This window comes from Fulmarus glacialis, unplaced genomic scaffold (assembly GCF_000690835.1).
Source record: "Fulmarus glacialis isolate BGI_N327 unplaced genomic scaffold, ASM69083v1 scaffold46793, whole genome shotgun sequence".
Taxonomy (NCBI): Eukaryota; Metazoa; Chordata; class Aves; order Procellariiformes; family Procellariidae; genus Fulmarus; species Fulmarus glacialis.
Window position 1 is genome coordinate 9,577 of NW_009205714.1, and position 14,474 is coordinate 24,050.

General features: G+C 35.9%; 1 protein-coding gene across 1 annotated transcript in view; it reads right to left on the minus strand.

The window, feature by feature from the left end:
* The window catches only part of LOC104075094 (plastin-1), a gene marked incomplete at its 3' end in the record, with an annotated part of 12,569 nt that extends 4,518 nt beyond the window's left edge, over window positions 1-8,051 (minus strand). The window contains exons 1-5 of the mRNA XM_009575472.1: window positions 7,982-8,051; window positions 4,410-4,573; window positions 3,014-3,143; window positions 1,215-1,347; window positions 209-290 (exon numbers count right to left, since the gene is read on the minus strand). Of these exons, the coding sequence (XP_009573767.1) occupies window positions 209-290; window positions 1,215-1,347; window positions 3,014-3,143; window positions 4,410-4,573; window positions 7,982-8,051 (579 nt within the window). The remainder of the gene's footprint in view (window positions 1-208; window positions 291-1,214; window positions 1,348-3,013; window positions 3,144-4,409; window positions 4,574-7,981) is intronic.
* Between the last annotated feature and the right edge of the window lie 6,423 nt (window positions 8,052-14,474).

Here is a 14,474-nt window from a genome sequence, read left to right on the forward strand (position 1 = left end):
AAAATACAAATTTTCCTGTACGTCATCTAAGAAACAGGAGAATTCAGCAGAGTTCATTAGAAAATACAATTTCATGCTTAGACATTTTTTAATACATAGGACTTTTTTTGTTTTTTTGCTCCACCAGCAGAACTGTCATTAAAACAAAGCTATAGAAAAATATTTTACTTTTTCATTTGTGGCAAGTTCCTATCTGTGCAGTACTTACAGAAATAGTGAAAGGAGTGAGTTTCTTCTTATTAATAGCCCTTTCATCAATTGTATCTGGTTGTGAAAAGTTGATCATTTTGCTAAGGATGAAAAATCAATTATTCAAACTTTCATTTCTCAGAAAAGATATTATTTTATTATAAACTCTTAACACTTTAAACTAGCTGTAAATATTTCTGACAAGATAAAAAATGACCACCTCATCCTCTAAATCTCCTCTCCCTGTTAAATAATTGCACAGAAACCTCCACATAATATGTAATTATAAGATACTTGAGCAGTTGGGTTTTATACTTAAGTAACAGAGCATGTCTGTGCTGTCAAAAAAAAAGTTCCTGAGAAAATTAAAACTGTAAACTAAAGATAGTTAAATAGTTTCTAAAGAAAATCTTTGTAATATAACCAATATATTTCTGCACTGCATTGCTATAGTATCTTGCATCTACAAGGATCTCAAAGACTAATTCACATCAATACTAATAAGCTAATCCCTTGTTACCATGGTATATGAATAAGTATTATTAATCTACTTTAACTAACTAGAAAGATACAGCAGACTAAACTTAAGGAGCCTACTATATGCTCTCTGTCTTGCCATGGATTTAATTCAGATTTCTGTTCCTCCCATCCTATGATTTAGTAACTACATTTAGTAACTTTTTGAAATATTTGAAATAGCAAAGATTTCTAATTATTTAAGCTAATGAATATATGAACTGTGTAGTTATCTCCTTTACAAGCAGCCTGCACATATCTGACATGTGTAATTATGGATCTGAAGTGGAAACCCACTTCTATCATATATGCACAGAGTCACATAAAAATTTGCTAAAAATAACATTTCTATAGGCAAACAGATTTTCCCCATCCTACACATTGGTTGAAATACTTAAGAGTGGAGTCCTGACGTTAAAGCCTATCAGAAGTTTTCCAATTCATGTCACTGTGATCGGCATTTAACCTTTAAGATTAATTTCTTTTCTTTCTCACAGCCCTGAACTCACCAAAGAAGGATGCCATCTGCAAGGGATTTAAAAAGACTGGCATCTGATGGGTTCATAGGTAGAAGGTGCTTACAGTCTGGGTCATCTTGTAGAGCTTTATTTATCCAATTAACAAAAGCAACTTTTTCTTCCTCTGAAAAGAAAAACAACATTAAAATAATCTATTATAATTTCCAGGAACACATACTACTAAACATCAGACTTGGTACAAAAAGGTTCATCTGCAACAAAACCCCTTAGTTTTCACAGTTATGAAAAGAATCAGACCAGCAGTAAACCACACAAAAAATGGCAAGTACAGGTTGATCTTTCCCCTCTAAACATCTGGTGATTTTCTGAAGGACAACATAAAAATCATAGCGACATAATGGGTCATCATGGCTGACTTCAAATTCAGTTTCTCAGCAATTACAATGAAAAGAGGGAAATCTGTGATCTGAAATACGCAACATCTATACACCGTTGGTTTAAAATGCAGCATTTCATTCTGCCTTCTACTAGGACTTCAGAGACTGGCAGTATTTTTGAGACTATCATCTGAATTACTGTGCTGTATTTAGCTTTGCGGAACTTAAAAAGTTTAGTACCTCAGTTTTAAATTCTCTTTCATATTTAGGGCAGAATTTATTACTGTGTATCTAAGAATGCTTATTGGAACAACAGTCAATCAAGTATCAATATCCAAATTACCAGATAGTACAGGTGGTATTCACCTCACCTCAAGAAGCATACAAGACAAGTACTTACAGCTGACTCATTACACTTCTTTCATTGTCAGTGGGAAGAAACATGAAATTCTAGTGCATACTTCATCTCATCATAAACTAGATGGCTGATGAGGCCAGGTCAGATGAATTGCAGTCTAGTGAGGTCAGTTTCTCTCCACCAAAAAATGAAAGGGAATTTAAACTATTAGCTCTGACGGTGTCCCCGTCAGGCATCCTTTGAGATGGAATATATCCCCTCCTTTGGAGATATACCAAGTGCAGCTGGTGCTATAAGGATAGTATCTAGAGAGAGAGTATCACCACCTTTAACTAACTGAAGTGAACCTTCCTCATATATAGAATCTTAACATGCTTCTGGAACCACAGCAAATCTCAGACTCAAGTCAATCAAAAAAGTTGCAATATTGCTTATTGCAATCCTGGACCGTAGTTAACGTTCTGACCAGGAGCTGCAATGCAATTAGGCACAATTACCAACTTAAACGACATGCAGCAGGGGAAGGTAGAAAGAGACAGAGATCAAATATTAAAAGCAAGTTCTCAAGTATGAGATAGGCTACGCAAAAATCATATGGGAGTGAACAATTCTGTAATGGCACAGACAGCTGAGGAGGCCCTTTCATCCAAAAATGATATGTGATATGTGAGGTTTTTTTCATTTAATTAACACTGTGGAAATGAAAATGGGGATTCATTTTTATCTGAACATAGGAATAAGAGTAGATTAGCATGTAATGAAGCCAAAAACTTGACTAAGATTACTAGAAGTATGCCAAAGGGGCCATTCCCATTCCCACCCCCCACCCCCATGTTGTCAGTGCTTGCTTTCATTTTTTGCTCTGGCAAAGATGCCTAACTTATCTCTGAGTGCAGCGTGAAACTAACAACAACTGAACAGCCCACATTTTAATAAACTACCACCCACACTTACCTTGTCCATCTCCACATACTTTCTCTGTGTTAATTTGCTTTCAACAGCAACTTTTTCCAGTTGTTTTTTACTTCATCTGTAGTGCAAATTTAAAGAGTCTTCCTCCATGCAAAATTTGCTCGTGTTTAATTATTTCTTACCTGAATAAGAGTGCTGTGTCCCCTCACTAGATATTGCTGATGTTCCTCCAATTGCTGTAATACCTTGCTTTTTGTTTATTGATTTTCGGAAAGATTTGCTAACATCTTTACTTTTCAATTCCTGAATTATCTGGAATAAGAAAAACAGAGAGAATTTTGTGATTGAGCATACCTTGAAATAACTAAGTGTTAACTCATGTAAGTACTCTATACTCAGTAATTAACCTGACTGCCTTTCTTTGGGATTTACATTGACTTCTGTTCTGAAAAAAAATTACTGCACTGGTAAAACTAGTTTAAATCCCCTCATGAAATGTGCATACTGGATATCTAAGATATTATTTCTCAGTGAGTACCTCAAGTGCTACCTTTATTAAGCCATGCTAACTAAGAAAGTAGATATGCAACAATCTACACAATTTTTTCACAGATATTTTGGTAAACTGAAGAAAACACTAAAGATATACACATTTCAATGACAATAGCATATTTCTTCCACTTACTTCATCATATGCTTTACAGTAAAATGTTACTACGTGACAGTTACACGTGCCCTTAAACAAGCTGACACCATTTTCCACCTGCCTGCAATGTAAACCACATTGTATATATCGATATGTCCTAAGTTTGCCCAAATACTGTAGAGGTCTCAAAACTGACAACAAAGTATAAGTAACAGATACAGGTCAATACCTGAATGCAAATATTTGCATCTCACCTATGAACTACCGCAAATTAGAATCTTAAAAGAAAGATCAATAACTAGTTCAACAAGCAACCTGCTGCAGTTAGCAGCAGAACTCTAAATTCAAAGCAAAACCTAATCATTCCCAAACACACACACACAAACCAACAGTCTGAGGAGTTTTTGTTTCTCTTAAATAAAGCACACTAGCCAGTGATCCATATTAAAAAAAGTCTAAACTGTTCAAATTTGTTCACTAAAAGTGAAAACTGTACCTCAATCCCAGTAAAAAATAGCCTTTAGTATAGAGATTAAGCATAGTAACAAAAGCATTAGTTTATCACTAAGAGAATTCAGAGGCTAGTATCTAATTATCTACTCTTTTGTCCAGGCAAGGGCTGACCCAACAGTTCCTAAAATAGGTAGTCCATCCCCTCATCTTTGAGGAAATAGAAAGTAGAACTGATTGGAACTACTGTGCTCTCACATGCTGCCCAAATGAGATCTACTAAATTAAATGGGAGAGTGAAATACAAAGACTGGAAAATAATTACATAGGATATTGTAAATTGTCACAGAAAACTTTCCCATTCTCAAAATATTAGTTATTTGTATCAAAATAGTACTTAGTTGTACCACTTAATTCAGTTTTCTATCCTAGTTCTCAACAGATAGCAGACAGTAGAGAAACATCCAAAGGGAATGTCTTACAGAGACAAATTCCTCAAAGTTGATTCTCCCGTCCTTGTTGCTATCTGTCACTGCAATGATTTTTTCTACAATCTCCCGGACTTTGTAACCAGGCAAGGGCAGACTTGCTTCTTTAAACAGGTCTTGAAGCTCATAATCACTGACATATCCGCTGTTGTCAATATCTGTAAAATGAAAGCACAAGTTGTTTTTATACTTATGTAAAGAACCAAGTATAGTAACTGTTGAGAATAAAGCGTGAGAAATACAGTTCTAGGAGACGAGTATTTCTTCTGACATAGATAAGTAAGCATGAAAGAATACTTACAGATTAGAGGCACAACTGGCTAGGAGTTGTGCCATCTTGTTATGTATTTTCTCAGGAACTATTTTATAATCCCAAAGCACAGCTATAACAAGATGGTATATTTGTAAATAGCGAAATTTAAGCTTTTTTTAAGACTCCCAAGAAAATTCTCTATAAACCTTCAAGTGAAAGGGAGATCAATTATTATATTCCTACTGTTGATATTATACCATCTGCAATCAGTAAACTCAAATCTGATGCAAGTTGTTATTAGAAGAGCACACTTACACAAGAAAAACTACTTACACAAGACCTCTACCTCACCCTGCATATTGTTTCTTATCCTAGTATCTGATAGACATTTTCTGTTCTTCAAAACTTTTGATGTGGTTAGGCTTACCTGTGAAGAATAAATCTGGGATGATCTGCGTCTGTTTATTAAAGGTGACCTTCCTTAATCTATTAACTAGCTCTGTTGGGAACAATTTGTACTGTCACCTTCACTTATATTTGGCTCCCGAGACCACATGTCAGGAATGTTCATGTACAGCAAAGTATCAGAATGCTTTTTTCAACAAGAGGTATGGTATAGCTCCACAATTGTGGAAAGAAATGAATGGCTGTATCACATTAAAATAAATTAAGAAAAATTCAGTATAATTTGTGTTACTCAATAATGCAGCAGCACAGAAGTCGTAAAAATACCCTTTGTACTTCTACCTTAGGCCAATCTGTGTGCAGAAAGCTGCCTTGAATTCTTGTCTTAGTATAATAAAGCACCATTTTACAAACCTATAACATGTTTTTATCCAATGTAATCCATAAATGAATCAAACGCATTAACTGTTCCTGATTTTTTTTATATCTATGCATATTTCCATATATATGTATACACATATTTATACAAGCAGAATTTGAGAATGCCCATTAAAATAACCTTACCTGTACCTGTAGTGCAATGTCTATGCAATGGAGAGAAGTACTTTTAAAAGCAGAAAAGCTATAGTCCATACACAGTAGAGATGAAGCTCAAATACAAGAAATCATACCCAGCATAACTAGTGCTGGATATAATGCCCACCATTTTATATATTTAATGCTAGTATTTTCCATGTTTGACAACAATTTTCAGTCTCTTTCATGATCATATTAAAGCTATTGAAAAGTATGAATTAATAGTACTTTCCCAATTCTACAAATGATGCATCCAAGATCAGTAATTTAAGAGAATGTCACAAGTAACGCAATGAGTCAGAAACAGAAGCAAAATGATGTGGCCACTTTTCTGACTTGTCAAGGTGCTTCCACTTCTGGTTTTTTTTCGTTTACTAGTTAAAAGACCTCCCTTCATATTGTCTCTAGTATCAGAACTCACCCAATAATACCAGAGTAGATGAATATGCATCACATTACAGAAGGGCAAGCAGAGAAACATGCTTTCATCTCTAGCCACAGTTGATTGCTATACAGTAATTTCCCTGTAATCCATACTACACTATGTAGCTTCTGTACAACTTCCTAAGAATGCCACATTTCACTGCTGATGAAAGGCTTAAAACATCCGTTAAAAAATATCTCTTTTTGTGTTTTCGATACTACCAACAATTCACAAATCACTACACAGGCAAACTTTATGTCTGCATAGGTATTAATCCATCCACTGTCTGGCTTGCAGACATGTAACAACACACGTAATAACAGGGATGGTCTAAAAAGCAGAGGACACGCTCACGAGCTCACTCAGATTTACCAGCTATTTTATTTCTCTAGGTTCATCTTTCACAGAGGGTAAGTTTCCATGATGACAAGCAGAGAGTTAAATACATGCCTTTTCTCTCAGCAATTTATCCATAAAGACATTAGAAATGTAAAAATGAAAAAAGAAAAAAGCTAAATGATGCTTAATTTTTATATTTTACAGAAAGCGTAATACAGTAAGGAAGAAAATGCTTTTCAGTGAATAGGAGCAGTACAGACAATTCTTAGAGCAGAAACATGAAAACATGCAGGAAGGAAAGGGAGAAAAAGAATGAATGCACATGGTGAAAACCAAACAAATAGAAAAGCTGTCAGACAATACCAGTGAGTATCTACCTATCCTAACACCTCCCAGTAGATTGATACATGTATACAGTGCTCTTTTCTTTCGTCTGTCTTTCCAGCTCCTGCAGGCTATAGACTTCTTGAGCTACGGACTACGTCAAGATGATTGTTTAATAGCAACTCATGAATTACCTTTCATGGATGTATCTTATTCCATTAGCATTTCTACTCTTTTTTGGTTTCAACAACATCCTGAGTCAATGGGTTCATGGTTTTATTATTTGTGATGAAGAAAAGTTACTTCTTTTTGTTTTAAGCTTTCTGACTCTCTACTGCGCATCACATGATACCTGTATTGACAGAAACTGAATAATTCCCTCTTCACCTTTTCCATACTACTCATGGTCTTACAGATCTGTAACATACAGCTTCCCAATAGTCTCTTTACCAAGCTGGAGACTCCTATATTTAAGACTTCTTGCCTAAAGCGAACCTGTTCCGCATTATGAATGATTACAAATGTTTGTTTGATTTGCTGAGCTGCACAGTTACACATCACCCCCACAGAACTGCAGCAAACAAGCAATAAAGCAGACGTGAACTTTAACATTCACAACGGGATTGCAATCTGGAAATAATTTCAGGGTATATAATTTCTATATAATTTCTCACTCTTTCTGTTTACTCTCTGATTAATCTACAAACATCCTGTCAAGCACACAAAATTGTACAGTTATTTATTAACATCTGCTAGCTACAAAAGCAAGATCAAAAAATCTCCAAGTTTAGCTTACTTAAAATGTAAAATCCAACCAACGAAAACAGAAATTACTAGTTCACCAAAGCATGCAAGTAAAGCAAAAACAAAGTGTCACTAATCTAATGAAAATATACTTGACAAGTGAAGTTTAATCAAACATTTTCTTCAGATTTAAGGAGTTCAAAAAACTGAATTTTGAGACCTATCACACTGCATATACAATGGCACAAACAATGCAACTGCCCAGCAAGAAAATGTATCTGTTTTCATTGCTGAAGTTGAAAGAAATTAATAAACAAACATAGTTTCAGTGAAAATAAGGGGGTTTATGTGAACACTCTTACTTTCTTAGATATTACTGGCAACATAGAAGGAAAACATGGCCCTGTCAAAACAAAGTGATCCATAAAGATTTCTTCCACAAATCCTACATGGCTTTGCAATGTTAATGGCATCCTTATTATTTTCTTATTTAAAACATACCTATTTTACTGAATGCTTCTCTTAGTTCTTCAAGTTCTTCACGAGAGATAGTAGTTATGTTGTTTTCCATCTTTGGACAGCAAGAAGTGGTGTCCTCAATTGCTTATACCTAATAATAATAAACAGGAAATATATAAGCCTTTAATTCCAAGCACATGCTAACACAAGTTACTGATCTTTTCAATACAAGGTACCAGATCTGAATGACATTTCCAGGCCTAGCACATTTAAAACACTACAAACACACTTTAAAGTACATCAAACACCTAGCAATTCTTTTCACTGTAACAGTGACTGAGAATTCACAATAGCAGCACCTGTTTTCATGCACTTGATGTCTTCACTTGCATAGAATAAGCACTGACCAACAATCTACCTCCATTGCTTGAGTGGTTTTCCAACATTAAAATCATTGCCTTACATTTCAACCAACAATTTTTAGAAAAATTAATTTCTAAGTGCAATGCAGTATCATTGCCAATTAGCGTTGAGTGCTAGGATCTAGTCCTGCAAAGCACTGAGCACTCCAGTATTTGAACAGTAGTAAACCTCAGTGGGACACTTTCAAGTACCTGCTTATAATAAGCGGGTGAATGCTGATGAGCCTTTCCACAGCTGCTGCAGAAGTTACCACCTCTTGACCTTTACTCGACCCTTCTGACAAGCCTATTGTCACGTAACACTGTCAAAGAGCCAAAAAAAGGCTTTTACTGAGCACAAAGATTGGAGTCTCAATGTGAATCTACTTTCTCTACCCAACTCCATAAAAAAGCAAAACAAAACAGAAGGCACCTTCAGAAGGGTTGATAAACCCCCATGACAGACCCTCGCCCATTTCCTCTTATTGAAGCTTTACTACAACAGGATAATTCAGACCCTTGTTAGTAAGTGCAAGTTTGTAAAGAAGTTGCGCACAATTGCCTCAATATGCAAGCTTACACTTGTATTTGCCATTTTTCACTGTGCACGTGCCACTGGCGCACACAAGATAAGCCTACGGCAGCACCCATCTGCATGTGCGAAGCTCTGAGCAGCACTTGGCTGTGAAGAGCACAGTGTGCTACAGGAGGTGCTGTGCCTTTACCATAAAGTAAAAGTTTTGTCTTTGCTTTTACTTTATAAGCCAAAAGTGACAAAAATCCACCTTACATTAGTATTTTCATCAAAGTTGACCTGTACTTGTGTACATTTTCCCTTCTGGTTTAGTGTTTTTGCTTGAGAGCAAGAAAAACATACCTGTAATGGCCAGGTTATTATTTGCTCATAATAATTATATTCAGATCTGCTATATGCAGCTACTTGTCCCCCAAAAATCGTGCGTATCAACAGAACTGTACTATTACCCACTGGACGAGACACTGGAAGGGGAAACGGGAAGACCCGAATTCAACAATTGGTTTTACCATGGACCTGCTGGATGCCCGTGGACAAGACTGTACCTTTCTTTCCCACCTTTGTGTGTCCTGACTAACTAGGTTTCCGGTGCAGGGACCGCCCCATAACTAGGTGGCTGCACAATGCCTGTGACAACAGCATCCCTTCTAAGGTCTGCTGTAAGACTGTAATAATGGAATCAGAATTTGATTCAGAATAAAGGAGATTAAACATTATCAATCTGAATTTCTGTTAGAAAATAATTTCTTCCCCATTCTAGCTGTGTCAGTTTTCTTTCAATCCTTCGCAATCTGATAATGAGAAAAAATACAAATGAAGCAACAGCACAGATCACCAGCACATGAGAGAAGAGGCAGCAAGGCACTACATCAGCTGCGGTTTGCTGGGGGATTGTGCCAAGTAGTCAGACATTTCCTGGAGGTTTACTAAGGAGTGCATACAACACCACTGATGTGAGTTATACCTATTCTACTGTGAAAAGAGTTTTAATACAAAATAAATTAGCTGTGGTCAGCCACAAACAGGTGTAACATTGCCCCACTACATTAACCACTGAAGTGTCTCCTGATTTCAGAATTATAAGCAGTGACATCACTGCTGGAGATTATTTCACTGAGAGAGATAGCACACTACTGTATTAGTGATGTCAAAGCCCAACATATTCTGCAACTGGGTAGAATGTTTGTTTGTTACAAACTGGCTCTCCCTGCCTACCTATGAAACGAGACCAAATGAGAAGTACAGCACAACCTGTTTGTTTGCATGGTATTCACAGGTTGCCCACCTTTGCTTGGAGAGCGAAGAGCACAGGGTCAGCCTTTCTCTCTTCTGTAGCTACCTCCAGTTACACAGAAAGTGGGGATTCCCACTGTATCGAGTGCCCAAGGCTGTCAATATTCTAATGTCCTCATATTTACACAGTATCTTTCAGGAGAAAAAGGAGACGTGATACAACTTGACCAAAAAAAATGCAAAACAAAGGAAAAACCCATCTGGATTAAAAATTTACTTACAAATATTAAATTATTAAGACACATAGTTATTCAACATATTTGGATACTATGTTGGAAAGCATGTCACTGGATGGAGACTCAGCTAGCCAGAAATTAGAACTTGACCAGGATATTGGGATTGATAATTTTACTCAAACCTACCAATCCAAAGCTATATATTATGGCATTCCTCCTCCTATTCTTTTACCTTCTGTTGAACCTGGAATGATAAAGTTTTCATCATTTATATTCATATTATATATAAGTAAGAGTTATTAAATGAAAAACTCAGCTTTTTAGAGATCTTTCTTAACTGTAACTATGCACACGTTTAGATTGCTGGACAGTTTTCAATAGGATGGTTTCGATTCCCACAACAGCATTTTCATAAACGCAAAGTAAGTTTTTACCTTTGATTTTCTAATACAATAGGCAATGGGACAATCTTTTTGCTACTGTTTTTACTGCTGATAAGACAACTCTGTATGGGAGAGAATAAACTATACTATACTATGAAGTACTCACTAAGAATTCTTGATCTGTTTGTAATGAAAAAAATACTCTGCAGGAAATGCTGGAAAGGTCTCTAGAGCTAAAAAAGAAATGCTGAACGAAGTATCCTACATGTAGCTAAACCTGTACGCATAAAGACACGAGCAATGCTCATGAGCTAGCAATGAGTAGCCCCCAACCTTTTTCAAAATATTATTTTTAAATAAACAAAGCAACTATTTGTTCAAAATACTACAAAATACCGTGACTTTGTTTAAAAGAACATTTTTTACACTTTATATTTGTCTCGTTTGTTTGTTATTGTTTTTTTTAATCTTTGGGGTTTATGTTTTGAAGTTTGTGCTTATCTGAAACCATCAGAGTTAGACATTTCCTTCAACAAGAAAATTACTTGGAAGTTAAGATTCTCAGGTAACAAACTTCAACTGGGGGTCAGGGTTCTAAGGAAAACAAATAACATGAGATGTGGTGAAACCTTCTAAGATAGCAACTGTATTGCCAAGTCATTCAAGAAAATACAAGAAAATTTTTGTCACAACAGAATGTGACTATTGTCTTAAAGTACGAAAGTAAAAATATTTATTTGGGCCCTATCTGCAGCATAAGCATTTATTTATCTATACTTACACTGCTGTGTAAGATAGAGAAAAAACAAGTTATGTGTACATGTAACTGATTCTCATCTCAGCAAACGTTTCTGCTTCTTTTAAGGCAGTAGTTTACTTTTCTTCCATGATGCTACTTAAAGTTTCCACAGTAATTTAGTTTTCTTCCATGATGTTCTATAAAAGGAGTTCTTAAACAATAGTGGGTTATTTTAATGAGATCCTGTCTACTTTGTTCAGGTTAGTATTTTCTCTGTCTTCACTGGGACTGTTCCTGTGGGTCACACAGGATATGGCCTTGAGGGTGGGTGGTGAGTTAAGTCTTTTTCCTTCATGTCACTCGATCTTATTTAAGTACTAAAATCCTACTCATCCATTTTGCTAAGCTTACTAGCAGCATGTACCAGTCTTCACACTCAAAAGAAAAAAAAATTTAAAATATATATACAGAAAAACTGACTTTACACACAGGTACTTCTGGAAGTGCAAGTACCTTGATTGGAAACCTGATGTGGCAATTAAAAATAAAGAAATCAAACTATGGAAAAAGATGGGGAAAAAAATTAAACACTTAAATGCAAATTACTAAGGAAATTTAAAGGACTCTGAAGCTGCAAAAAGGCAGAAGACAGTCCTCTGAAATACAGAAACAGCATGTTAAAGCATAAGTGAAATATTTAGCCACGCAGGTGCAAAAGACAACACCACTTCTGTCACACTGTTAATGTTTTTAACTATTTACCATTACCATGAGTCAGATTTTATCAAAAACAATTTCTGCAAAGTTGCAATGCAATTAGTTTCACTCCTCCCCTTTTATGATTCATAATTTAGATTTTCCATCATATTCTACTTCAGAAAAAAGCAATCTTTGATTTCCAAAGACGCTGATTATTTCAGTAACACAGCAGAAACATCTGCTCTTGAATGAAGCAGACAAATAAAGCTAATACCTCGGCTCTAAAGAGACAGTCTTAAATACCCTATTATATAATTACAGGGTAAATTAGCTGGTCAATTAAATGGCAGAAGTGCTGGCAATCATGGTTCTGGCATTCAGGAGAGATCTAGTTTGAGCAAGCAGAGGCAACACCTAAACTAGTCAGACATTTCAGACAATTTCAATATAGAAACAGAGACCTATCGCAGCTAATAAACACCTTGCACATGCAGGTTTATCACCACTCAAGATGACTCAGTCCACAGGCAATTCTGACAAGATTTAACATTAAGCCTCCAAAGGTACATGTCTATTGGAACTATGACTACCTGCTGAAAGATATATTTGATTACATAGAACACATTTCTCTATACTCTGGTAGTGTTCATATGACACATTTTCTGTAGTCTATGTTTACATTAAACCATCTCCTGCTGCCCCAGGACAGGGTAGGTAAAAACACTGGTTTTATGCTGAGAAAGTGCCCTTGATCCTCTTTTTAAATTCTCGCCAGTATGTCTAACATGAACTGACAATATTCATCTATCCCTAGCCTACCTTCTATACCTGGAAGGCTTTTTGTATCTAAAGACAATTCACTGGAGTCTCCTGGAAACGTTCCACATCCAACATTAATACAGATACAAACTACTGTTGATACCATCGTGGTGTTTCTTTGTGTGCAGAGGAGTATCTGTGGCTGAGCAACCATGAAGGATAAAGCGAGCAGGCCACTTTTTTGACCTGTTATCAAAGCTGTCAGAAAAAAAAGAGCAGTTAATTGGCAATCAGGCCCAATAGTTTTTTCTCCATCCCTGCAGGCAATTGACAATTTCTTTTCCAACTCTTCATTTCAAAATCTATTTGACTTGTTTCCACACGCAGCTGCTTCCGCAACGACAATGGACATTACAAATGCTGACTCAAGAGCTTATTTTCTTTTGTTGCTGTTATTTTTGCCTGGCATGAGGGAAAGAAGCCTTGATTGCAGAATACAGTCCTCTAAACATAGAAAGAAAGAATCTAATACACCTGTAGAATCATGAGCACTAGGTCTTATAAAGAAAGAAGATACAAAAATAGATCTACTCCTATTGCAACAAAGAGGATGCTTGTAAACCTTTAAAACAGGAGAGCACAGAAAGATCAAAGTAATTAGCTATATAAATACATATACCTGTATATACAAAAAAATAAAAAAGATATTGCAACTGCTGAAGCACATGGCTAATTTTTGAAAGAAGAGGCAGGGTATAATTATAGTGTCAGGTACAGTTATTAACAGAGTAGTATGAAGTAGGAAGTTCTTTAAATATCATAGTCAGTCTGCAGCTTCACTAACTGAAAGAGTCAGAGGGTATGTTTCTCAGCCTGGACTCATAAACATGGCTGCATACATTTATAACCATCAAAAGTATGCAATTACTAGCAGTTAGAGGATAACAATGAAGAAACGTTACGCTTCAAACATATAAACTGGTAATTCATGGAATTTTCCTCAGTCTTCTATGTACAGCATTACACAGTTAACAAGGTACAATTTAAGAGGGAAAAATAGGGGTTTTTTTTAACTTCTTCCAAAACTATATGCACTGACCTTTGCTAGAGGAAGACTATCAAACCTGGCAGAGTGATAAATTTTGTGCCCATGAAATACGTATTTTATGTAAGGAGGACTAGAAGATTTACATTGAAGTTAATTTTTCACTCTATAGGAATCTATTCAACATAGTACAGTAACTGGTGAATAACAAAATCAACGTTTCCACTATGCCTTTAAGATAAACATGGATGACTCAAGAATAAACACTAAAACAATAAGCTGAGATACCTAACTGTTAGACTGGTCATGGGTCTGATCTGACTTCACTGACTATGGTATAAGTACAGAATAATTTCATGAGGCTTAAGCCAGGATGAAGAACAATTCTATTATAAAGCAGATACATGTTTACTTTAGAAAGATACCTTTCCATCCAAGCAAAATGCCTCCAGCTTCCTTTGGCTGCCGAGTACACAGAATAGCCATGCAAATTCATCAACAGTAT